Source organism: Aquila chrysaetos, chromosome 19 (genome assembly GCF_900496995.4).
Source record: "Aquila chrysaetos chrysaetos chromosome 19, bAquChr1.4, whole genome shotgun sequence".
In the NCBI taxonomy this organism is placed as follows: Eukaryota; Metazoa; Chordata; class Aves; order Accipitriformes; family Accipitridae; genus Aquila; species Aquila chrysaetos.
In genome coordinates, this window is record NC_044022.1 from 9324350 (window position 1) to 9350455 (window position 26106).

General features: G+C 39.4%; 1 protein-coding gene across 5 annotated transcripts in view; it reads left to right on the plus strand.

The window, feature by feature from the left end:
- The first annotated feature begins 4870 nt into the window (after positions 1 to 4870).
- RDX (radixin) overlaps positions 4871 to 26106 on the plus strand; it is a 49531-nt gene continuing 28295 nt past the window's right edge. For 3 of the 5 annotated variants that reach the window (XM_030042914.2, XM_041118559.1, XM_041118557.1), the window contains exons 1-3: positions 4871 to 5024; positions 12944 to 13015; positions 23385 to 23468. In XM_030042914.2, coding sequence (XP_029898774.1) covers positions 13004 to 13015; positions 23385 to 23468 — 96 coding nt within the window. In that variant the 5' untranslated portion in view covers positions 4871 to 5024; positions 12944 to 13003. Of the gene's footprint in view, positions 5025 to 12940; positions 13016 to 23384; positions 23469 to 24739; positions 24759 to 26106 lie in introns of those variants that run through there. The other 2 variants (XM_041118558.1, XM_041118560.1) reach the window with 2 other exon arrangements.

A 26106-nucleotide genomic window follows, 5' to 3' on the forward strand; every position in this document is an offset into this window, starting at 1 on the left:
CACGAGCAGATATGTCCCATCTCAGATACAGGAAATCAGACAGCTCACCCCAACCTTAACTGCAAAGCAGCTTAATTTGTTAACTTGTCTCTTGTGCAATTACCAACAGTTACAAAAGCAAATCATAAAATGATAATGGTGGTTGAAATAATAGATGGAACATAAGGACCGCATAATACATGCTTTGTGTACAAAAATTAAATTAGGAAATTATTACCACAGAGATTACCACAGAGACGCAAATACTGCTTCACTTAGAATGAACTGGTAAGATCCATATCTGACACTGTTACATAAACACACTCCTCTACAAGTGATTTTACTACTTCCCATCTTGAGCAGAAAAGGTATTAAAATTTGGCCCTGAGGTAGGCTGAGGCCACTGTGGTATCTTTGCTGTAGTACCAGAGACTGAATACCTGAGAAAAACAAGGATGTGTCATTGGAAGAGGTCATCATGTGTGAGAGATGGTCAGTGGTAAAGCCTTTGGGCTTCTCACTCACCCAGGCGCTAGGCTAGGGTAACGTGTCTGCTTCTGGTGGGCACAGTCATCAAGAGAAGCAATGTTCCCCTGAAGTATTTCACTGGCAGGAATTCACTGGGCTGCAGGACAAAACTTTTGGAAACAACCTTACAGATTTTCAATGGTAGAGGTGTCTGCTGGCCAGCCAAGTTTCAATGTCAATGTTGGAGGCTAAGCCTCTTCAGCTAGGTTATTAAAACAAAAGGTAGAACAGCCTGACACCAAGCCAGCTGCCAACACAGCAGTTCATTAGTAGATTATCCCGCTGATCGCTGTTTTTCTGGTGTTTTGATCAGGCTTTTGGGTGCTGGTTTATCGTTTCTGTTTCCTGTGTGTCCCTGAAGAGGAGGGTGCATCCCCTTTCCATATAACTTTTTGCACACTAGGTCTGTCCTCCCTCATCACAACACTCGTGCTGGGGAATATCCAGCTGGAGAGTCCTGGACCTGGCCTCCCCGACATCTTCCCTGGAGCCGAGGCTTGTGGAGGTGCTGCCAATTGCAGGGTCACAGCACTGAAGGACACCTAAGTGTTCTATGGTATTTCAGAAAGGAAAAGGACAAATCCCTCCAGAGTCGGACCATATTTTGCCTTTTGAACTTGATCAAAGCTGAGACTATATATATGCACACAATAAAGGCAACTTGGAATGCTCAGTGTTGCTACTGGAACTCTTATATTTTTATTGAAATCTGGTATTTTAATAATGCATGAAAAATACTTTCTGGAATTAGATACATTTAATTTTAAATGACAGACAAATTTAACAACAGACATAGAAACTATTACTTCAGACATTTATTGTAATTTCACCAAATATTTAAAATATCTGTGAATTGGATTCATCTAATGACCACAAATTCTTTCAATTCCATTTGTTTCTAGCAAAGAATTTAAAAAGCAATCTAACATACTTGTTGGAAAAATAAGTACAATTAATGTCTATTAAGGTAACATATCCTATTATTGTTATTCAAATACTAACAAAAGAATAAACAATCTGGTTTTAGACCACATGATTAGTAATAGTAAAATTATCCTGCAATAATTTTAGATTATGTAAGGTCTGCTTCTGTAAACATATTAATAGATGAGTATGTGTGTGTTTAGTCATATGCATAAATATTCCCAGACAGAGTGGCTAGCTTCCAGGCTTGTAGACTAAGTCCATGTGTAACTTTTCATGTTAGGGGCATGATATGGGCAGAACTACACTTCTATCCTAGCTGATGGCATAAATCTTAATTGAATTAGAGGATAAAGTAAAGGTGTGTTGCATACCATTTAAGATGCCAAAAAATTCAGAAATTCCTCACGGTGATTTTTTTTTTTTTTTCTTAGTTTTCCTTTCCAAAATGCTTGTCCAGTAAATGCCCCTTGGATTGTACATTTAGCTTTCATAAAAGTAGAGTCCAACACACACATGGGTCTTCACTAATGCTTTATGCCTTTGCAGGTACACTGAAAAAGAAGAGAAGCATTGGCCCAGAAATCTTTACTTTCAAAAGCGATTCTAGGATTGATTCCTCAGATAGGGCAACGAAAGTTTAAAATCTGTTTTTTAATGAAGAGCTGTATTTTGCCATTATTGCTGGAAGACAAACTTTTATATCTTGCAGTTTTGGCATTCTTATCATAAACTGCAGTTACGGCATTCTTGTAAACTTTATCTTTATAACCTACCTCTTAAAGAACTGTGTAATTTAAGCTGATATGGGTATCTGAAAGCTCTCTTTATTGCCTGTAGTTCTTTCTGTAGTTTCAGTTTCATGGCTAAAAAGAATATGATCTCTAACTACACTTTTGTTTTTACTGCCCTGTTTTATCAGACAAACTGCAATTTTACACCTTGTTAAGGAAGCAAGGTGAGAAGAAAGCCACATTATACTGTTGACAAGGAAGATAAGACTATTATTTACCTTGACATTTTGAGCAATAATATTCTTCATGTAACAGCATAAGAGATAAACCATATCCTATGGTGATAATGCACAAACTGAAAGGAACTTTCTTCCACATGCTATCAACACTAGTAAAGAAACCATGCCCTAGTGCAATAATCTTGTATTTGAGCCAGTTCACAATGGACTATTCAGGAAGAAAAGTGAGCCTCTAATTCAGTCAACTAAAGTAAACACATTTATCTGTGCACTGCACTGAATCATAGACAATTTCTTTAGGTGACTGAATGAAACAGAGTTTGGTTTTTGGTGGTTTTTTTTTCATTTCCCTTGGATCTTACTCTGACCTGCAGGAAAAGGCTGTATGAACAGGGAAGAGTATGTTGCATATTAATGGCGGCTGGTCAGTGGCACTGTGTATCTGCAGAGGCTGCAAGACACTTCAGAAGTTTAATGTACTGCAAAATATTCTGTTTCAAGCCACGGTGTTCTTCAGGATGAAGAACAACAGAGAGAAAGAGGAATTAGCCACTGTCACTTCTTCCTTGGAGCAAAATGGCATAAACAAAGCTGGAATTGAAATTTTAGCCCGTGGGAGGAAATTGAACATACCTTTAATAGACTGAGATGTTCAGGTTCTGCGGTGATGACTGCAAGAGAAATGCCTGTTTGAAATACACAATAAAATGCATAAAATCATCACAGGTTAAACTCATTAAATGCCTTTAGAAGAAGCAATTAAACTCAAGCTTATATAATTCAATTTCATCATAGTTTGTATTATGTAGTCATCTAGCTTATCAGAATGTTCTTTAAATTTTGTCCAAACAAATTTAAAAAAATTTAGTCAGTGAGGCTCCCACAGATTCTCGGAGATTATTCCTTGCTGTTTACCAGGCTACTCCCCTCTTCTTCCCCTTCTCCTCACCTCCAATTCATCCTAAAATGTTCTTATTATTCTTTTTGAAGCAGCTTTAATTGAAAATTCCTTTTAGTTCTTCCCCCAACCTTTCTTTATTTATCAGACAGCCAGAGGGCGAGGTGTATTAATAGCAGCTGCATGACTCAGAGTTGGTAGCTCAAGTGGATCCCTTTGCACTGAGCTTTGCTGTTTGGCCTCCCTGGCTATGTTGCCACCCAGCTCAGGGAGCACCTTCACTTTCTTACAAACAAAAATAAACTGCAAAAGCACAGAGGGGGCTGTGACTGCCTCAACCTCTCTGTCCTTCATAAGGATTCTCCTTGTTGCTGTTTTCTTCCCCATCCCCATTGAGACTGTATACAAAAAAATGAAAATATGTATATGAAAAAAAAAAGTCTGATCCCATCCCCCAGCGTGACTCTTTCTCCCACCCAAGTGATCAAAAAGGAGCAAGGGTCCCATCACTGCAATGAGAGGGAAAAGGGGAACAAGGTCAGCGCTCTCCACTCAAACTGCATTCCGCGCTCTTTCTCTGAAGGCTTCCCTCTTCTCAAGGGCCATCACAGCTTGAGCCTTCCCAGTCCCCAGCTCACCACACCACAAGCCGTGTTCCTGCCCACTGCGTCCCCCGGCTGCTGGCATCTCTACCTGCCGAAACATCTGAACTCCCACTGTGCCTCAGCTGCGCCTATCGGACCCACAGGGCCTTCTGAAATACACGCCTGCCTTTTTCTCCCCAGCCAAGAAGGAGGGCACATTATTTCCTCCCGGGGCTTCGAATGGAAAACACCCACGCTGCCAACTCCCCCTGCCTGGCTCAGGCTTTACTGACATTTTCTTTTCCCGGCTGCCGTTAGACCCGGTTGTCCAACAGACGAGCTCTTTCTCCTCATCTTCTCCTCACTTACGTGAGCAAAGAGTTTTCCGAGGACAGCTTTACTGCTAGGCAGCTATTACAAGCAAACGCGCGGGCAGAGCTGGGCTCGGGTGATTTCCGCGGGACACTCGTGTCTCCAAGCACCGGCTCTGCCCGAGCCTGCAGGACGCTGCGAAGCTCCGTGCGGCGGGGGCCGCAGCGCGGTGCCGCCACCTCACAGGGTGGGCGCTCGCCGCCGTCCCCTCACAGGAGCTCCCTCTCTCACCCTCTCTGTCCTCCAACGGGAGCCCCTGGCCGCGGCCACCGCTGCCGCCCCCTCAGGGCGGCAGCACCGCCGCCTCACCACGGCCGCGCACGGCTCCTTCCGCGCCCGCGGGCCGATCGCGCGCCGCCAGCCCCCGCGCCCCTCCGCCAGCGCCGGCACTACGGGCAGCGGCTTCGCGCCGCCCGACGCGCATGCCCGGCCGCGCCCGCGCACGCCCAGTGCGGGCGCAGGAGCAACATCTGATAGGGGGGGAAAATCTGAACGGCGGCGGCCGCCGCCATATTGCGGAGCTGTCAGCGGCGGCTGCGCCTGGCGCCTCGTCCCCGGCGGCGCCGCGAGCAGCACGGGGCGACCCCGCAGCGCCTCCTGCCCCGCTGTGAGGGGGGGGAGCCGCGCGGCGGGGGGGGGCGGGCGCCACCCTGCCCCACGAGGAGCGGAGAGCGCCGCGCTCAGCACCCTACCCGGGGGTCTCGTCCCCCCCCTCCGCCCGGCGCCGCGGAGCGCCCGCCCCGCTCGCCGGGGAGCGGAGCCCCAGGTGAGGTGGGGGCGTAGGGAGCGGCCGCGCCGGCCCCGCGGGTCGCTGAGGCGAGGGGAGCGCGGGGGCGGCTGTCAGCGGGCGAGGGCGCGGGGGCGCGGTCTGCCCTGCCCTGCCGCGGCGCCCCGGAGGGCAGCGCGGGGGCGGCGGGCCGGGGGGGCCCCGCTCCCCCGCCGCGCCGGCGGCAGCCTGAGGCGGGAGCCCGCCCGCAGCCCTCGGGGGGGGGGTCGGGGGGGGGGCACCAGCGCGCAGCGAGGCGACTTGTTGCGGCGGCGATGCGGCGTTGTAACGCGCCGCTCGTGTCCGGGGCGCGACGCTCGCCGACCCCGCCGCCGCCGCCGCCGCCTGGGAGGGGGGGCCCGGCTCGCCGACCCCGCCGCCGCCGCCGCCTGGGAGGGGGGGCCCGGCTCGCCGACCCCGCCGCCGCCGCCTGGGAGGGGGGGCCCGGCTCGCCGACCCCGCCGCCGCCGAGGGGACGGCGGGCGGGCGCTTTTGTTGGGGAAGCCCCGGGAGCGCGCCCTCGGCGTGCCCGTGCCGCGCAGCCCCCTCTGCATTATTCATGTCGCCGAGCGTCGTGGCTCTTGAGGTTAGCGTAGACATGTGGCAGTCGGGTCGGCCAGCTGACTGTGGCGGTGTGGAAGAATAATAAGGAATTACTTCATAAACAAGTGCTGCGAAGCATCTGTTGCTGTCTATTGTTTTCAACAAATGCACATTTTTAGAGTCCTTAAATACTGACCGACGTAATGGGCACAGCGGCCCTGAATGAGCCTTTGTGCATTGTTTTTTTGAATGGATTAATGTTTTGCACAAGTCGTGGGCATTTGTAATTAACCTTGCCGCTTAAAGACTAGCGGCAGATAAGGGGCTTTAGTTTCAGCTTTGTGGAATTCATTTCTTTTTTGTCAGTTTTCTTAATTTGAACGTGAAAAAAATAACTCTTTGGACTCTATGCCAACACAACTAATCGCATCAGTTGTAAGGTGCTGTTAAGCTGTCTTTTCCAGTCTATGTAACACCCTAGACAAGTATTTCATGTTCCTCTTTCTGGTACAGGCTTTTAAAAAGGTTCCATTTTTTTTAACTTGAGTTATGGGAGTTGCAATTCTGAGTTTTAATTAATTCTGTCTTTGTGACCGGTTTGTGTCAGGCCTCAGACATGTCCCTGTGTCTTACTGTTTTGTTTTCATCAGAGATGCTTGTCATCGTGTTTATGTCACAGAAATGTTTTGAGAATGCATCTGCCTGCACAGCACTTCACATATTCAGAAGACTGTAGAAATACCATTGCTGCTGTCAGCTCTTATATTGGCACAATGCTGCTGGGCAATATGTGTTGTGAGGGAAGATGCAGAGTTGGTATACAGTAGCATTATGGGTACTGTGGTGAAGTAGTTTTTTGATCGTTAAAGATCAGAGACAAGTAGTAAGTGTTTATTGGATTGTAAGACTTACCTATATTGATCTATTGATTTAGCGTAAGAGGGGGTGTGAGAAAAATAAACTACAAGTCAGTGCAATGTTCCCAGATAAGCAACCTCCCAGCAAATGGCAATTGCAAGGCAGTGGCATATTTCCAAGCTTTGTGCCGATGCGACACAGCTCTTCTGTCAGGTTGGGAGACGAGAGCAAAAGTACAGCAAACAGCTTTAGAAAAAACATGGAAAGTGACATGGTATAACATGTCAGGAGCTGTCCAGAGAGTTTTCCTTGGGTGCTGGCTGAAAGAAATGGTGTAAAAGTGTTTGTAGAGACGACAAAAAGAGTTGTGGGCTGACTATTTCTGCCATTGCAGTAGAGAGCATTGCAGGACTTGATAATAGAACTGCCAGAAAAATGTTGGTTCACAGAAGATTAGGTAGAGCCATAGAGTGAGAATATGAATCCATCTACAAGATGCAAAATTAGGGGAGTAAGAAGTGTAGAGGTTATGATATTAGAAGGCAGCTCCTGTTAAAGAAAGTTACTTTAGTAATTGCCAGGATAGGTATATAGCCTTTCTCCTTCAACGGTCTTGCTCCCCTTTTTGAGAAGGGGTACTTCTGTTGGCAGAGGCAAAGAGGGAAGTGGTTAAGATATTCTTTCTATTGGATGTGTTAAATACATCAAAGCTGTCCTATCACTTTACATTAGGAGTCTGTGGGAGTAGAAGAAAGGGAGGATTTTCAAGTCTGTAAATGTAAACAAAGCTTTATACAAACTTCTGAAGAAAGTCCTGATTGTTGAAAGATAGTGATCCATTAAAGCAGCACTCAGTGTATCTTATGTATCTTGTGTGCTCAGCGAGTTTATGCCAGAGCTGAAGGGGCCTAGGTAAAACCCCTTTCCTTAACAGTGAAGGGCTGCATCTGTGGGCTAACTTTACCAGTAGGCTAATTCTTAGCTGTTTTGAATTTAAAAAACTCTTTTTCCTTTCTGCTTCAGACATTTATTAATCACTCTGTGAAATGAAACCTTCAAGTCATGTAGTACAAGGAAAAACACATATTACATTGGCCCAAAAAGGGAGTTAATAATCTTTACACTAGAACATTTTGATTTAAGACCTCTAGCTACTCTATATGGAGACTGATGCAAGTGGCCAGTTCATATTCATAAGTTTCCTTTATTTTATGGAACTAGTTCTAAGAGACTTAACAGCATCATTCAGAAAATAGAATACCTTGTTTTGAAATGGGATATACCCAGAATTTTTATTATGTCATAATTCATTGCTAACTGTATTTTTAGAGAAAGGTTTATTTCACTTTGAAACAACAGAGTACCTGCATCAGTCACGCTTCTTAATTTCCATGTTTGCTTGTATATCAGATGTAAATGAGAAGACTGGCCATCCTGTCATTGTAGGACTCTTCAAAATCTTAGAGTTATTTCAAGTAGTGCAGCTGTGGGTACTTTGAAGGTAAAATTTGAAGTTAGGGTTACTAAGCTTAATAAATACTAACTGTATGTAAATTGTATAGCACATCTATAGCACACCGGTTTATTAACTGGTAAAACTGCAAGTATGCATGAATATTCTTTGGCTGGTCTGTCTGTATTGCTTTTTGTTTAACTACTGTGTTGGCAACTGCCAAGTTTTCACTTCAGGAACTCCAGTTTAGAAGAAACACTTCACTCTTCAAAATATATTTAACTATAAATACATTTACTGCATAACAGTTGTACTGGTTATATTGCAATTATTTTTCAGAGAGACAGCAAGTGTCAGGGGGAAGTTTCAGGGAAGGGAGGGTTGGGGGGAATGGTGGTTTTAAGAAGGTAAAGATACAGTACTCAAAAAAAAAAAAAGTTAGTATGTAAAACTCTGCATGAGATATCTAGCACTGGTCAAATCTCTATTATTATGTGTTAGTTATAGAATTCAGGTCGCTATTTTTCTTATTTTCCTCTGTTGTGAGATAGGTGGCTTGTTTTGGTTCCCCCCTTGGTTTGCTTACATCGCAGACAATTGTGTAGACGACCTCTCTGTCTGTCTGAAAAAGATGTATGCGAAGTAAAGTCTGTGGCAAATGAACTTCTTTATTGAATTGCAGCAAGTGTGTCATTAGGGAGCTGTTAGCATAAAAGATGATTGCCCTACAGGCATTCACAGGCTGCTTTGGAGTAGAGAGGCGAGGTGTTTTTGTAGAAAGCTGAGACCAGTTAGTCAGGTACAGTGGCCTGTAAGTTGCCTATTGCTGCCTCCCCAAAGACCTAAAACTTTTAGTTATCACAAAAAATGGAATGGTATAAGACTTTGAAAAGAAAAAGTATATTAATTTTAAATAAGTTCCTGTACATAAATGAGTTAGTTACACTGCTGTGGCTAAAGCTCTGTGGTCCCTGCTATCTGTATGTAGGAAAATAGATGATGAACCTCTTGCTAGAGCTTAGGAGGCACACTGCTGAAGAGACTGCTGGTGGGAGAAGATCCTAAGCTGTGAGATGGGGATCCTGCTTTTGAGGGTTAGTTGTCTGCCAGCCAGGCATCCTGCTCAAGCCTTCTGCCTCCTGTCCCATCCTCACCTGACCTCAGACCCATGGGTGTGTGTATGAATGTTTCTTTTGAAAACAGCTGCTGCATAAATTATTAGACAGAATTTTGGCATCAAGCATTTTATGCACCATCATTTTCCAAAGAAAGCTTTCTTTGTCATCTTTCAACAATTGCTTTATTTGTTGGCTTCTGTGGCATAACTGGAAACATGGATGATACTGATTTAAAAATACTAACTGCCTTGTAGTGAAATGAATTAAAATCACAGTTCTTCATTTCAAGTGAATTCTTGAAGTTCTGGATGATTTTTGTTTGTGTTGTGGAGCCTGCTGATATTTTGGTAGTTTGTTCCAGAGTCCAGATTACTGCATATGCTGTGAAGGTCTTGAGGGCTGGAGTGTTGTAGCAGTAGGAACTCTGCAAAATCACAACCCTGCTAATCCTAACTTGGAAGAGGCACCTTTGGGAATTGAAATGCCAAAGTGATGAGCCTTTATGTCTAGTAGGTCACAAGCTGGTTTCAGAATGCAGGAGGAGACAGGGATATCATTCCCAATTCCAGTTGACTGGGGTTTTTTGCCTCTATTTGCAATGCCATTTCATGTGAGTGTTAAGATAAAAGTATAAGTAATTAATTTTCAAAGATAAACATTTACTAAAACTGATATGGTTGTGTCCACTAAATATAAATTTAGTGGAAACACATTAGTAGCAGAAGTGAACTCCCACTCCAGTAATAATAGCGGAGATGCACAATATTTTGCCTGGCAGTGATTTTTGGTTTCTTTTGGACAAATCTTTTCCTTATATTTGTTTTGTTTTTAATGTTAGCTGGTGCCAATAACTGTGAAAGATAGGGTGTTATTTTTCTATTCAGTGCTTATTTGATTTCATTTTTTGCGCAGTTTTAAGATCTGTGAACTTCTTGATTTTTATATACATGCAATACTTAGTTGCAATGCTTTTGTGTGAGTATATTGTTTTGAAATTGCATAACATTTTGAGTATGAAAGCACATAGACACAGACTGTGTTTTGCATTGTATATGAAATGGAAACAATGGTCCATGGATTTAAGTTGTAGACCCTATCATTTGAGTTTGATTCCCCCCCTTATAATATGGCACAAGGTCTTTATTATCTGAAATAGAAAGAAGTTCAACATAGTTGGCTCTAAATCTATTAATTTTCTTTAAAAAAAAAAAAGATAGTGTTTTTTTTGTTTTTTTTTTTTTTTTTACTCTAGTAAAAGGTATTACAGCAAACACTTCAGCAAAAAATACCTGGGCTATTAAGTGTTTTGCATAATTTTTTTTTCTGTTGCTCATGTACTGTGATAATTTATCAGGCCCGTGAGATCTGTGGGGCTGACAGTGAGACTTCATTTTTATTGAGTTTTGCACAGGAGGATGCTTACTTTCAGCTGATAGCTTTGTTTTATTGCATGGGAACAATAAATGTTAATTCTGTAAATTCATTTAAATTACATGTCTACCAATTGTGATTTGATGACATAGAACTATCCTATAATACTTCGTAGTCGGATTTCTGATTTTAAAAATTACAGTAAGGTTTTAAAATATATTTTCAAATAAGTAATTTAGAGTTGATAGCAATTTAACAAAATGTTTGGGTAAAACCCAAAGCAAAAAGTTGGGTCATATTTATGGAAGAATTTGCAGTGATAAAATGTATCAGGGTATAACAGTCATTTTAGAAAGAGATAGACATGGTCTCTCTTAGAAAGACCTCAGAAAGTAATCAGTTGATAACATGTATCTCGGCCTTGTGCCATACGCTCTCATTTGTCTCCTGGAGACTAGACTTAGTTAGCAGTCATCTTACCATACCCCTTCTTTTCAATGCTAATATAACTATAGGCACATAAAAATAGTTGTGCTACTTTCTATTCCTTTTAGTACTGTTGAGTTGGCACATTTATAAAATGGTGGATGAGAATCTTAATTTAGCTTTTGCATCTTTAATTAACTGAGTTTAACTCTAGGGCTTCAATCTGCCTTCAGTTTTGCAAGCAATGAGCCTCTACTGTCAAGAAGGTGAACACAGGGATTACTACAGCTCGGAATCCTGCTTACTGTTAGCAGATATTACAGCCAAGCTTGTTTTGCTTTTTACTAGTCTTCTAAATTTTTCTGAGGAGTACATTTGGGAAAGGGAGGAGAAGAGGGGGCAATCTCCTCTGTGAACTGGAAACATGCTGTTGGATTTTATCAAAAGCCAGTGTTAGAAGCACCCAAAACCCAGTTTTTTTCTTAAAAAAGAAAAAAAAAAAAAAAAAGGAGGGGGAGGAAATTGCGGAAAAGTGTATTCCTATTTTTCAAGAATATATTGAACAATGTCTTAGAATAGTAGTCTTACTCATACTGTCCAATAGTTTAGAATATCTTCCGTAATTAAAAAAAAATAATCTACTGGAATGTAATTGTCTTTATGCTAGGCGAACATAGTATTATACCTTTATAGTTGTGCTACGTTAATTATATCGTAATGAATATAACTTCAAGATACTGTTTTAATTTTTTCAGGCTGATTTTTCATTAAACAAAATTTGCTCCATATCTGCATTATACCATTAGATCTCTCTTTCCATAATCTTTAGTCTTAACATTCATCTTTCTTTACTAGCCAACAACACTGATGCTTCTTAAATTCCTTTTTCATCCTTTATCTTTGTTCCAGTTCCTCTTTTCAAACATATCTCTGCAGATTAGAAGAAATAAAAATGAAATGCTAGTGCACCTTAGGTTGCTGTGCAAATGTTTCTAATATTTACTGTATTTTTTTATTGCCAAGAAGCAAGGAAAAATAACTTTTTGTAAATATATACAATACCTTATTTGCATTTTTCTTTACGAATGTGAAATCATTTATACAAAAGTTTGCTTTTGATAAATTAATTACTCTGAACATTTTGGTTTTCTCATTTTTTTGAAGCACTTCTGAAAATTTTATTTATCTGATGCAGTCATGGAGTTATAATACTGGAATCTTGGATTATTCTGAGTAGTATGTAACTGTCATTTTTCTTAGTATAATTGTAATTCCAGTTTAGTATTATTTTTGAAGGCAATGCCATCTTTGGTACTCTTTGCAGACCAGCAGCAGCACTGATTCATGGAAGTCATTACTTCCAAAGTGTGTGAGAAGGTGACTAGCTGCTTATTCTTTTTGAGTTAGAATGAATTGAAAAGGAGGCAGGATGCTATCTACCAATAACAATGCAAGCATATTTTATTTCAAGGCATAAATACTTTTTTGGAACAGAACACAATAATGCATGCTTTCATTACCATGTAGACATAACTTACAGACTTTCTGCTTTTTTTAAAAAAAAGCTCTATTATTTTAAGCAGAGCAGATTTTCTTCCTTTTTTACTGTGATGGTGTACTTGCATTTCTCTTCATTTGGGAAAAGTGACCATATCATTCCTTCACTGAGAGAAATGGATGCTTTTATAGACATGAAATACAGTTTTGATGCTTTAAAACTATGTTAGGTTTTTTCTTTGTTTTCATGATGTTTCAGGTTTGGCTAGAGTTGATAGATTAAATTGCAGCTTTTGGACTTCCTTGTACAAATTTTACTTCCTCATAAATGATGTTAAAGGTTTTTAATATTAGATGATGTCTGATATCAAAAGTGTTAAGAAGAATTTGTAGCACTTGGGGAACTGTTGTCTCTTCATTCTAACATTAGTGGATTAATATTCTACAAAATGTAGAGGTTACTACTTAAAGACCTGTAGATTCTGGTACTGGCTAACTTAGTTGCTCTTTGTTTATGTCATCTACTGAAAAGTATATTTTGTATATGTAGAGCACTTGTTTACCTGCTTTGGGATTTGTACTATTTGGTGTGATGTACATGAACTCTGTTTTAATAAATTTAAAACCAGCCCTTTTAATTTTGTTTTTGACAGAAGGGGACAAAGAGCTTGTAGAAGACTTAAGTGGACAAGAGACTAAAGAAAACAAGAAAAATGCCGAAACCAGTAAGTAGCTGTTTCCTTACTCATCTAAAATCTAACAGGGTTTTCACATTTTAGAGTTGTGATCTTATAACAGCTCTAGTTTTGACTCTGCCCTTTCTAAATTTCATAAGATCTGATAATGTACAATTAGAGTTGAGATAGTTTAATACCAATGTGAGAAAAGATCAAGAAAGCTCAGTACTTGGAGCATGCTTGGAGATAGGGACATTACTTATAAACCACAATGAACTTAGAGCCCATTTGGCTGGCAGGAGGAATGACTTTTCAGAAATTGTTGACTTTGAGATGAGATGACATGACATACAGCAGTTAATGGAGGCATAATTTGAGCCTGCCTCAACGTCTGTGAAAATCAGTGGAAGGATTTGCTGCAGGATCTGGCAGGGGAAGACAGAACATGTGTAAAGCGTCTGTGACAGCAACAGTGCTAGGTTAGGTGGTGGTTTTACCATAGTAGAGGGTATAACCTAGAAGGTAAGTGTTGAAGGGATGAAATAAGCAATGTTTGTGGTCTCCTATTTATCTTACTTCAGCTGAGATAAAGGTTCATCCATTCTCTATCCAGGGGAAAAAAATAATCTCCAACTTCTGTTTCAATAACAGCTCTATAATTCTTTGAGGAGATAATTATTCAGCAGCTTGATTCTTTTGCTGTTGATGTAATATTGGTTGCTTAGGATTTCACCTGCCATGTGTTAAATGACTTTTGTTTGTCTCTTCCTCTTGTATCCAGTGGGCAAAGCATTCAGAAAGGGAACCAAATTGTCAGGGGAGATTATTTCTATTCAACTCAATTGGTTTATGTAATAGCCTTCAGGCTTTCTTTGTTTACTGATGTTTCATTGAGGTAGTAGATTAGGAGCAGGGCAGATCTGTTACTAAGAATAAATACATCTGTATGCATGTGTGTACACATATACATACCTATACATAGATGTGTAAAAGGTTTTTCCTATTAATCAGAAATGAATCAGTGTAAATAGCCTGTATTGCATGCCACTATTTGGAACTGGTATAGCTTAATGAATAATGTGAGCATGGGACTGTCCAAGGGCTAGAAGTTCTGTTCTGAGCTTTGCTGTTGGTCTGCTGACCAACTGGCCATACCATACTGTTTCTGTAATTTCTTGTTTCCCCCCTGTGGACTGGGGGCAGTATCTTAGCACTTTCTGAAGTTGGAAGTAGTTATTTGTATCCTGCCACCTTCTTGCAGAAAGCTGCACTATTAAGGCAGGAAAGTGAATTAGCAACATAATGTTTTCTGACCTTTTTGAGTCCTGGCTATGATAATTGAGTAGTGCCTTTGATAGAGCTGCTCAACTGGAAAACTGTGTTTTAAGAATAAGGCAAAAAGTCACTGTGAGCTCTTGTGGTTCCTGAGGCCCCCAACTCCATGCAGGTACAGAGCAATGAAGTCACAGAAGCAATGACTAGAAAAAAAGGCAGCCTAAGTAAGATTACTTCTTTTTAAATTCTGGGATTGGAACCATGAAATTTACGCAGGCAGGGTTCCCTCTCTTTTAAGGACCTGAGAGAATTGTAGGAAATACAGTTTTAGGATTGTTCACAAGGAAAGCAATATCCTTAGAACTGAGATTGCAGAGGTGTTAGAAAAGCTCACAATCCACCCTAGGAATGGAAATTAGCTACCAGATCTTAGGAAAGAAGCTGGACTCATGCCAAAGACAATTTATCTTTTTTTCCTTTTATGAGGGGCTTTATATACGGAGTTCTCATACATTGGAGTGTTCTCCTATGTCTCTTGATGATGTAGGCGCATGTGAGATCTTAGAAGGAAGCCAAGTGAAAGGAGCCATTAAGAAATTAAATTAAATTGATTACATTTCTCAATGTCATATGGATTTCTTCCTGTAAACTACAGGTTGCTGTAATTGTAATTTGTAATCAGTGAATGAAGAAGTAGCACACGTGCCAAAGATTAAGTAATTTTGCCTATAAAAATCAAACCTCAGATTTTGCTCTGGTTGCTTCTTAAATGGTAGATTGCTTTGGAGCGATCCTCTTTCTCTTTTTATTTTTTTTTTTTTTTCCTCCCTTCTTTGGAGACTGTAAAAGCCTAGTCATTGGTTATGGTTAATGAATCTAACATTGTTCTTCGAAGAGTCTTGCTGTTCTGCTAGGATTTGATAGCACTGGACTGTAGAAGCTCTGGACATTCACTGTAGCTCTTACCAGTTGTCTTTAAAGACAATCCACAATAACCGAATGTACTTCTAGTCCGGAAACTATTTGTGCTTCAACTCCTTGTTCTTTATTTTTGACAGCTGTTGCAATAAGACTGTCAGTGTTCTGTAGTTTTATTTTTGGAGGTCTTCTAACTTGAAAACTAATGAAATAATCATTGTTAAGAACTAAGAAAACCCAGTTAACATAACTGGTGAGAATTTCGACAGTGTTATTTTATAGCTTTCTTATCTGTATTACTGTGACCTATTTAGGTTTTTTTTCCCAGTTTCTGCTGTAATGATCCAATTAATAATTTTCAGAAAATCTGGTTGTCCTCTAAATATGTGATCCTGTGCAGTACAACTATAAGTAAATTCTCTCCATGTTTTTGGAATGAATTTTTTTGTTATGCATAACAATTAATTAAGCTATAGATCAGTTTAAATGAAATCAGTAGACACTAAATCACAGAAAAATCCATGGAACAGATTTGGGTTTCACTTTTTTGCTTTCATGTTGAAAAGTTATGTAGTATTCCAGACAAAATTAAGTAAACAAAGACCAGTAAAGGGTCTTGGCATAGCTGACTTTAAAGCAAGGATATTTCATTTTTCCTGGAAGTCTCAGTCTGCTACTGTGAATGATCTTCTTATACATGGTAGTAAAAGGTCATTGTTCTTATGCATTTGGGATTTTCTCTCTTAGAGGCTACTGCATTAAATAGCTTGAGTGAAAAGGCTGTTTTGAAAGGGTAAAAGTGACTTTAATATATTGTCCTGAGATACTAAGGTATTACGTGTCTGAAAAATATACATTATTGAAATGTTTTCTTGTTCGATTCCTTCAGTAGAAAAGTCTGTTTGTTCACTTTGGCTGTGTTTATAACAAAGTGGCTTTCCATTGTTTCAAGCAGTTCACTCAGCATCTCTGCTACTTTAAAAAAAAAAAAATAGTTCTGAGGCTTAATATCCTTAGTTCTGCCTAGCAGTGCAAAATTAAGTTTCATTTAGCTTCTGTTGTGATTCATCAAAAAAACCCCAACAACTGGTGACTTTGTTTAATGAGGTCTTTGCTGCTGTAATCAAAATCAGAGCTGTTAATAGGGCAGTTTTCAGTGTGCTTAGTTCTCTGCTTACTGAAGAATAGAATACTTGTTGAATCTTACTTTCAGTGCTTTCTTGCTAAAAGAACAGATACAAAATGTTTCTCAGCTGTATGCCATTCTCCCCAATCTTCACCAAAAATAGAAACATAGAAACTAAAATTAGACATCATTAGTTACATAACTGTTAATCATTTCATAGGCTAAGAAGATTAGGTTTAATTGACTGAAATATTAGCTGCATTTGTAGGGTGTAAGAGGAGTTAAAGTCATTAGCTGTTTTTGCTGGTAGTTCCCAGCATTTTTGTACAAGACTACAAGGCATGAAACAGAAAGCATTACGCTGGGTAGTAACAAGTAGATGTCAAAGTTACTAAGATTAACAGAGAATTCTCTTTCTAGACTTCAACATTTTACAATATAGTGTATTCAGAAGGAGTAGATATCAGATTCTGGAATAATGGATGTTTAAAATTTGAATTATCATTTCCAAGATCAAGTTAATTTCTGTGAAGTGGTTGAATTGACATAGTGTATACATTAATTTTTTACTAGAGTATTGTTTTACAGGAAAATCTTTGAGATGTGTAGTGCAGTATTTGAATTATGGTTTGAATATATGATTTATTTCTGCAGCATAAATAGATGATGTCAGTTTGGACGACTGCTTTCTTTTGATTTGTCTGTTAGTAAAATCTATTTGCCATTACTCTGTAGCCTTCTGTTTCTAATGCTGTTTAATCCTTACCTTTTTATTTTATCTTCTTCATGCATTTTTCTCTTGCATCTCTTCCTATGTCTGCTTTGAGGTTGATACAGTAGGTGTGCTGTGTATATACAATGTGTAAAGCAGTGGGACCAATATACTGCTACTCCTTAACGCAAATAATTTAATATGTGAACTTGATACAGTAATTGGCTGAACTAGTGTGAAGAAACTCTTGGAAGAAACCTGTTTTGCTATATGCAATTTTCTTATAAATAAGAATTGGAATGGTTTCTGTGGCTTTTACAAGTGACTAATTCATATTCATTTATTAAAACAAAGCAAACCGACTGGAAACCTTTTTCATGTAATTTTTAAATAGCTTTTACTACATACTGATACCTACTCAGTTTTGGGCTTCCTGATGGAAGCTGAAGTGCCATGACTAATATCTGTGAATGATGGCTGAAGTACAGTAATAGGAAGTATTAGACTATTAAGCTAATAGCAGTTTTCGTGCATATTATATGGACTGTATCTACGTTTGAGGAGAGGTCCAAAGGTTAATGTGGTGACTGTGCATGTGGAGAGTTGAAGTTAGATACTACAAGGAAATTTAGAAATGTTTTTTCAAATCCTCAAAGCAGTGAAAGAATACAACAAAAATATAATTCCCATATGAAATGTGTGCTCTTAATATGTGGACAAAGGTGTTTATTGTTCCAGGTGTGTTCATTAACTATACTCTTTATTGGTTGGATACATTCTTTCATAGATAAATTGCTTTAGACTGTTTTTATAAATACTATTTTGTGAGCTGTGGCAAATGTCCTCATAACCCACTAGCAACATTTGTTATCAAAACATCAGTTGCTCCCTTCACAAAGAATAATCAACATGTATGTATGGGTTCTTCCCCTTCCCTTGACCACATTTAATCATTCTGAAGCAAGTCCGGTAAAATACAGATAAACTCAGACTGCTAGTTCTGATGCCAAGGACCTGGACAAGCTTGAGAAGTGGGCCCATGTGAACCTCATGAGGTTCAACAAGTCCAAGTGCAAGGTCCTGCACCTGGGTCAGGGCAACCCCCAGTATCAATACTGGCTGGGGGATGAAGGGATTGAGAGCAGCCCTGCCGAGAAGGACTTGGGGTGCTGGTGGATGAAAAGCTGGACATGACCCAGCAATGTGCACTTGCAGCCCAGAAAGCCAACCATATCCTGGGCTGCATCAAAAGCAGAGTGGCCAGCAGGTCGAGGGAGGTGATTGTCCCCTTTATTCTGCTCTCATGAGACCCCACCTGCATCCAGCTCTGGAGCCCTCAGCACAGGAAAGACATGGACCTGTTGGAGTGAGTCCAGAGGAGGGCCACGAAGATGATCAGAGGGATGGAACACCTCTTCTGTGAGGAAAGGCTGAGAGAGTTGGGGTTGTTCAGCCTGGAGAAGAGAAGGCTCTAGGGACACCTTACTGCAGCCTTCCAGTACTTAAAGGAGTCTTATAAGAAAAATGGGGACAAACTTTTTAGCAGGCCCTGTTGTGATGGGACAAGGATTAATGGTTTTAAACTAAAAGAGGGTAGATTTAGACTAGGTATAAAGAAGACATTTTTTACAATGAAGGTGGTTAAACACTGGAACAGGTTGCCCAGAGAGGTGGTAGACGCCCCATCCCTGGGAACGTTCAAGGTCAGGTTGGACAGGGCTCTGAGCAACCTGATCTAGTTGAAGATGTCCCTGCTCATTGTGGACCGGTTGGACTAGATGACCTTTAAAGGTCATTTCCAACCCAAACTATTCTATGATTCTATAAGGTGAAGAAGATAACTGTCACAGTGCAAGGGTTTAAAGTATTATTATTTGGGAAAAGTTTATTACAAATAGATTAAAAAAAAAATACGTATACGTATCCAGATATTGGGACAAAGCAGTTTTGTCAGAAATAAGAAAAACTATACTTTGTATAGCAAATTTTTTCCAAATGTTTGGTGATCCTTTTATGGTGAAAGGTTTCTGTTCTTGGCCACTTGTTTATATTGTTCAGTATAGGCAAATGAGTCAAGCTAAATAGTCACTTTAAAAGCTATGAGGTAGGTATTGGTATTCTAAACAGAGACTTGGTGCTCTAAAATAGAGCTTTGCAGTAGTGTTTTCCTAAATGTCCAGCAGGCTTTTTTCTATGCTATGCTAAACTTCACCGTGTTCTTTATACCCTCTTACAGCGACTCTGTTTATAAAAATGCACTCTTAAAGGTAGCCAGCTGAAGAAAACTTTGTGCTAAGCATTTTCTTCTTCTTAGGATTTTTTAAAAAATTAAAGTAATGCATTAAACTGTCCTTTTATCTTTTCTATTATGGCCTTTAAAATACAGCCTGTGCTTGTCTAGATGCTTGGCTTATGTAACTTAATGTATAGTTGCATAAAGGGAATGTATTCAGGATGGAATTCTGCCAGAAAGAGGCAAACCCTAAAGGTGTTCACATTTTGCCTATGGGTTGTAGGGGTCTTTTTTTAAATGCCACCTTCTTCCCAGCACAAGAGTGCACTTCTTGTCCTAGCTTTACTGGATGAACATCAGTATAGTCACATATCTGAAGTGGGAGCTGAGAAGCTGTCTTACACCCTTTGCATTAAACCCATATATAGTTCCATGGGTTGGGTGTTGGAAGTATTAGAGTTTTTTGGTTGTTCGTTGTGGCGGTAGGGAGGGAGTTAGTGTTTTGGGGTTTTTTTGGGTTTTTGTGGGGTTTTTTTTCGTTTTTTGGGGTTTTTTTTACTGTGTACGTTGCAGTGGCCTAAGTCAGTGATTTCTAGTGCTGGATGTAAGAGGGCTGGTCTAGGAATGCTGTATTGCCTGATGTCAATTCTGGCTGTCATCGCAGAGCTGCTGTTCAGGTATGATGTTGCCTGATCTGTGGAGGACGAGGGGAGGATCTCTCACCACATGGACCTTGACAAGAGGATTCACAGAGTCTAAGTTACCCAGTTACTAAGCCTAGAATAGCATTTTTAAGTATTTCCCTGACATGACCACCGTGATATTTTAGTATTTAATATTTGCATAGAGATCTCTAGGTCAGTAATAAGTGACACAAATTGTTAAATTCTGACACCAAAAATAATGTTTGCATATAGCCACTTTTTAACCTTAAGAAAAAAAAAAAGTTTACTCAGGCATACTACGAATTGCAGAACCACCTAGAGAGTTTCTTGATTAGTTTACCAGAGTAGGATCCTTAGAAGGCAGTCAAAATTACATATGAATATACCAAGTGAGACTTGTTGCAGCTCTTACCCTGAGCCCATGCACAGCAGAACGGGATTTGTCTCACAACTGAGCAGCTGAAGTAATTGTCTTAAGTCTTGTCTAGTGCTTTGTCGTAGTTTCTGAAGTTTGAAGGAAGTTGTGTAATCCTGGTGAGAGCAAGATTGAAAAGCAGGTGTTAAATGGGTCTTGTGGTATGAGTAGTGGTAGCCTTCCAACACTTGCTACAGGAAACCTTCATACATTTCTCTTGTCACTGTTGCAAGAGCTCCTTCCTATTCCGTATTCATGTGGTAAAGTCGGTTCAGGGTTATTATGTTCAGATTAGTGTCTGTCTTCATAATTTGTGGTTCAGATAATTTCCCTCTGTCACCAATGTCACATGAGGAGTGTTGCTTCAAAGTAGCTGGATACCCAACAGCAGATTGCATGAGTGACAGTCCATTGCTGCATTTACTGAGCCTTCTTTCTCTGCCTGCGTTTTCTCAATTCCCTGCTTTATTTATAATGTGGAAACTACCCCCATGACTCTTCTTAATGTAGTTGGTTAGCTTTATTTTACAGACAACAAAACTTGACACCAGAGGTTTGATTTTGTTGAGAGTGTGCTGTGTGACTGACATTTGGATTAGATAGGTAAACCTTCTGGGCTCAGTCTCAGGTTTTGCCAAAAGTAACCTTCTTATTTCCCATGGCCAGAAATAACTGAAGCTGTGAAACAATGTTACAAGGTTGTAACAGCTTGGTATTTGTATGCTAAAAACCTAAGTCACTCCAAATGTCTTCAGAAGGAAAATGATCCAGTGTAGTGTTTAACTTTGTAAGTCTCTTCTTAAATAACTCATATCACAAAAGTTAACATTTTAATATTGCTATAATTTAATTTGTGACTTAGAACTGAAAGTGTAACTATTAATTAGCAGTTGGGTGATCTGTTAATCAGAAGTTCAAAGAAAAAGAAAATTGCTGAAGACTTAAGCAGTTACTGTAATGCATATAAGTGACCAGGTACTCCTAATGTGTATTTGTATCTATTGCAGATGTAGCAGCTGTGTACTGTTACAGCACTCAGCTTTTATTTGAGGCAGTAACATCCAGAAGCAAACAGAATCTACAGGCTGTGTTGAGTTTCCCTCTGTATTACATCTATTATTTTACTGTTTGAGTATTTTAATTCTTGTGAGGTATATAGACTCTCAGGTAGTAATTATTGCATTTGTAGAAGATGGCATTTGTTATAAGGATATTAATGTAAGAAGTTTCTGCTGCAAGTCTGCTGCAGTTAGTTGAACTTGCTGTGCTTTGTAGATCTTCTGTGATGCTTCTTGTTTTGGCAGTGGTGCTGTTACATAACAGTGCTTTGGCATTTAATAAAGTTACATTTTAGCCTTATGCTTTGTAACTTGCTTACTTGTAGCTGCCCTAAAGCAGGCTTTTTTTAAAAAATTGAAAAACTGCTTTAAAAAAATTAACTTCTTGTAATTAAGGGGCAGCCCCCCACACTTAAACCAGTGCAACTGGCAGTGAGTTAGACCTACCCTTTAAAATGGGCTGTTCTGCTAGAGAATAAGCAATTCTTTTTCTTGAAATGAGCAGAGTGAGAGAATCTACAGAAAACACCTCTTTTCCCTCCTCCTGACACACAACCTTTAATTTTTTTTGCAGTAGAAGTTTACTATCTTTTACTCCAAAGCCTTCAACTCCTTTTTCTTTATCAGCGCTTGCACACAAAAAACCCCCCCTGGTATATTCCTTGTTTGTAGGTCTATAACCTAGAGGTCCTCGGACTCCTGCTACTCTTGTCTTGTGTATCCAGCTCATGCCCAAAGTTGTTTACCTTGACACTAAAGAAAGGACTAAACAAGCTTAATCTGTTGTACGGGGACAAACTTCTATGCAGTTTTGGTTTTTGCACCTTAGATCTCCCTTTTGTGTTCTGTATTGGCAGAGACTTTTCCAGACTCTCACTTCTCAAAGTATTCCACCTGGTGGCAAAATTAGGGAAGTAGTTAATGGAAATGGTTACACAGGCATAGATCAAGTAGTGTAAGAACCTGTAATACAAGTCCTAATTTATTCATGTTCCATATTTTATAGTAGAGAGAGAGAAATTAGAATATATCTGTGTCTTATTTAAGTTTCATGTTTCTGGTTTTCACATTTATAGCAAAGTAGATTTGACCTTTAACACTTTATATTCCTATTCACTAAAGATAAATGAAATGTGATACCCTGGCAGTAGGAATGGAGGACCATTCTAACAGTGAGAAGACAGTACTGTGTGTTTAGCACTTTGTTCTGTTTCATGAAAATTCTCACTTCTGTGTGTACCAGTTGAAGAGAAATTGGAACAGACTGTTGTACTTCCAAGTAAGATAGGCTTCCAGGTATCTCCTGGAATATTTGACTGCTTGTTTTAGAGCAAATAAAAATAGTGACTGTCAGGTTGATGAAAATCATCCTCTACTTCAGGAGAAGGAAGAAGTTCATTGAATAGTGGTGTTTTTTTCAGTATTATAATAAGGGAATTGAATGGGATCAGTATTAAAGGAAGCTAACTTCTGTAGTTCCTCCTTCCACTGATGGAAAATCTGCTATTGGTCTGTCCTGAGGTGTACAAGCTCTAGCCCTATATAGTTTAAGACTGCTGAACCTCTTAATTTTAGAAATGGTGGGGCAGGAGGCTGCTTGTCTTTTTATATTGCCAAGTATAAATACCTTAAAATGATATGTATATGACTAGGAACTTTTTCTTTCACACACATTTGGGAAGCCCACTGAAAGATAGTGCCCAGCAGCTGGACATCCCAGTGTTCTTTCAGTGTTCGGTAGTCATATCAGCTATCCAATTTAAATTAATTTTGAACTTTGGTTCCTGGTTTGACCTTCAAACCTAGTGTTAAATATTATCCTCTATATGCTTTTATACTAAATACAAGATGAGATTTTTTGCAGATTCAGATTCTCCATTTTTGTCTGCTGTGGTCTGTGTGTCTACAAGGCCATTACAATGTTGAATTGACTTACCATATATTGTTTCGTACGGGCTAATCACAGTATATAGAAGCATTATACTGTTACAGTAATATTTCTTTATTTTCTGTAGATCAATGTCAGAGTAACAACAATGGATGCAGAGTTGGAATTTGCCATCCAGCCCAATACCACAGGCAAACAGCTCTTTGATCAGGTAACTTATATGTGTCTCTGTGTATGTACATGTACAAACACATAAAACTATTGTGGGTATTAAGGCATAGTTTGAGAAAGCGGAAGTGTTCTTATGTATAGATTACGTTTTTCCTTAGATTATCTAAGCTATTCTCTGTTTGAACTTCCTCATTACTTCTCATGAAATTTACTAAATTCAAAGAGAACTCTGTGTAAATAGGTTAACAGTGAGGCTTCAGCTGAATCATGTGTATAGAACTGCTTTGAAATTAATGGTATTTTTTATGTCTAATCACATTATAGTTGCAACTGTGATATCATTTTTAGAATTATGTGTATAAGAAATTTATATAGCCTTCACTATTTAATAATGAATGTAACAATAAAAGTCCATTAAGGGAAGCTAAGATCTTCTATTTTTTTTTCCCCAGAATGGAAGCTGTAGATACTTTTTCACTTCTCAAATGTTAGAAGAGTAATGTTGTCCTATGATCCAGTTTGAAATTTAAGTTAATAATAATAAAAAAAATTAAGTGGAAAAGTGAAAATGCTGGCTTTGATGTGCTTAATGGGTTGCAGACCCATGAGAACTACACATTCTCACTTGATAGTGTCTCTGTTGTACACCAGTCAAATGGGCTAAATGAATGACTTCTTAAAAAAGGTTGTTCTTGCATTCATTTCATGTGCCGTTAGCCATCAAAATCTTGAAACAATTTTTTGATCTAGGTTGTGGACCGTTCTAGAAAATGTTAAGAATAGAAGCTTGTCAATGTGTTGGGTTTTTTTTCCCTCAAGAAACCAATAAATACGTTATATTATCTAGATCCAAGTTGTATACATTTAGTTAAAGATGCAGAAATATTCGAAATTACTCTTCAAAAACAGTTTAACTATATCAACAATTATGTCTAGTAGAACTATTGTTTCTGTCCACTCTATTAGAGATGCTTAAAGTATGTAGTAATGGGTATTATGAGAAAGTAATGCATTGAAAGAGTTCTTTAAGAACCCTTAAACTTTTAATTGACCTTTAAGAGCTGATTAAATGTCTTAGTATATAAGTTGAAAGGAGTACAATGTTAATTGTTTTGTAACATTGAGCTTTTTTAGATGAATGAAATTTCATTTGCAATTATTGTTTGAAATAACTGTCTGACTCTTAAAACTTCTACCCTCACCCCTTTCTCTAACATCAGTAGCAGTATATCTTCAGCCTCTACATAGGAATAGACTTCATGACTCTTACAAAGACTTCTTGAAGGAAGGAGCTGCTTTTTGTCTAACCAACACCACCATCAAATAAAAAGTACAGTATTCTGTGGCACAGAAGCCTCAAGCTGTAACTTGTCTTTTGCCAACCTTTGCTATCTTCTGCCATGCAGTATTGGGTGGGGTGACATTCTGCTGTGTAATGTCTTGTGCCCAGGTAATCAGGTTCATCCAAATTGGGGCATTCACAAACAGGGAACAAAGATACAGCTCTGAATTCTTTTTCATGCTCTCTTCAGCTTTGTTCCTCAATTCACTGTGTGGCGTTTGACATCTCACCAGTTCTTACAATCAACTTCTGGAAGTTTAAATTGAAAAATTGTTAGGTCAAGCAAAATCAGCCAGCATAGTTGTGTGTGACAGGAGCATTTTCAGCCCGATCTTAAACTCATATGTGAGTTCCACAGAGTAACATCAAGAGCTGAATTGTATTGCAAAACCAGCATGAAATTTTCAGACAGAAGTTATGCTGTTTCTCTATAGAAAGAGAATTGAATAGCACTGTTACTGAGATGGGTCTCCAAGGTTTATGCAGAAATTGTGGACATGACAGTAGACTTGTTGGTTATTGCTTGCAGAAAATAACCTTTCCATAAATTTAGCTGTTTTGTAGTGCTCCTCTATTTTTGGTGAACAACTTGTCCTTTTTTCAGTCAATGGTTCTTTTAAGCTTTTAATTGGTGTTTTCTGGAGTTGTTATTTGTTTCCCATTCCATTTGTGTGTTTTCATCATCTTCATCTGCTAGCAGATAAGAATTCATCATTTGACATCTGTGGCTTTCTCTTTTTCTCTTACATTTTGAAACTCAGTAAAGTTACTATTTATTGCACAGACCCGTTTTTTCATAATTGCTTGTATTTCAGAAGGTGTCTTAACATATTTATCGTTAGTCCTGTCTATCCTGTCAGTGGTCAGAATGGGCAAGAGGGGATCTGTCCTCCTTTAGTCAACCAATTTAGCATCTATAACTTTCCTAGGAGAAGAACCCTGTGATGGGTATGTTTCCACACACTGGTAATGGTGGGGGTTGTTTTCAATAAGGTGATAGCACTGAGCATCAGTACCTCTGGTTTACTGTAGTTGCCATTCAGAAAGAATGGGAGGGTTGTCTCCTTTATCTCAAGTTACAGCCCACTGTCCTTTCCAGATATCTTGGAAGCCTCCCTTATGATCTTTTGGAAGCTGACTCAATGAAATTCTTGCTAGGTTGTCTTTATGTGTATGTTTTGATTTGCTAAAAGATGTCTACTGCTCTGGTGGCTTTTCTTCAAGAAGTTTTTACTGCCTATTAATAGTCAAGTTGTAGGATGTGATGGTGGATAAATCTGTTTTACAGATGTGATTGAAGACTTGCTTGAAGCCACTTAATGAAACTTTCGAGCCA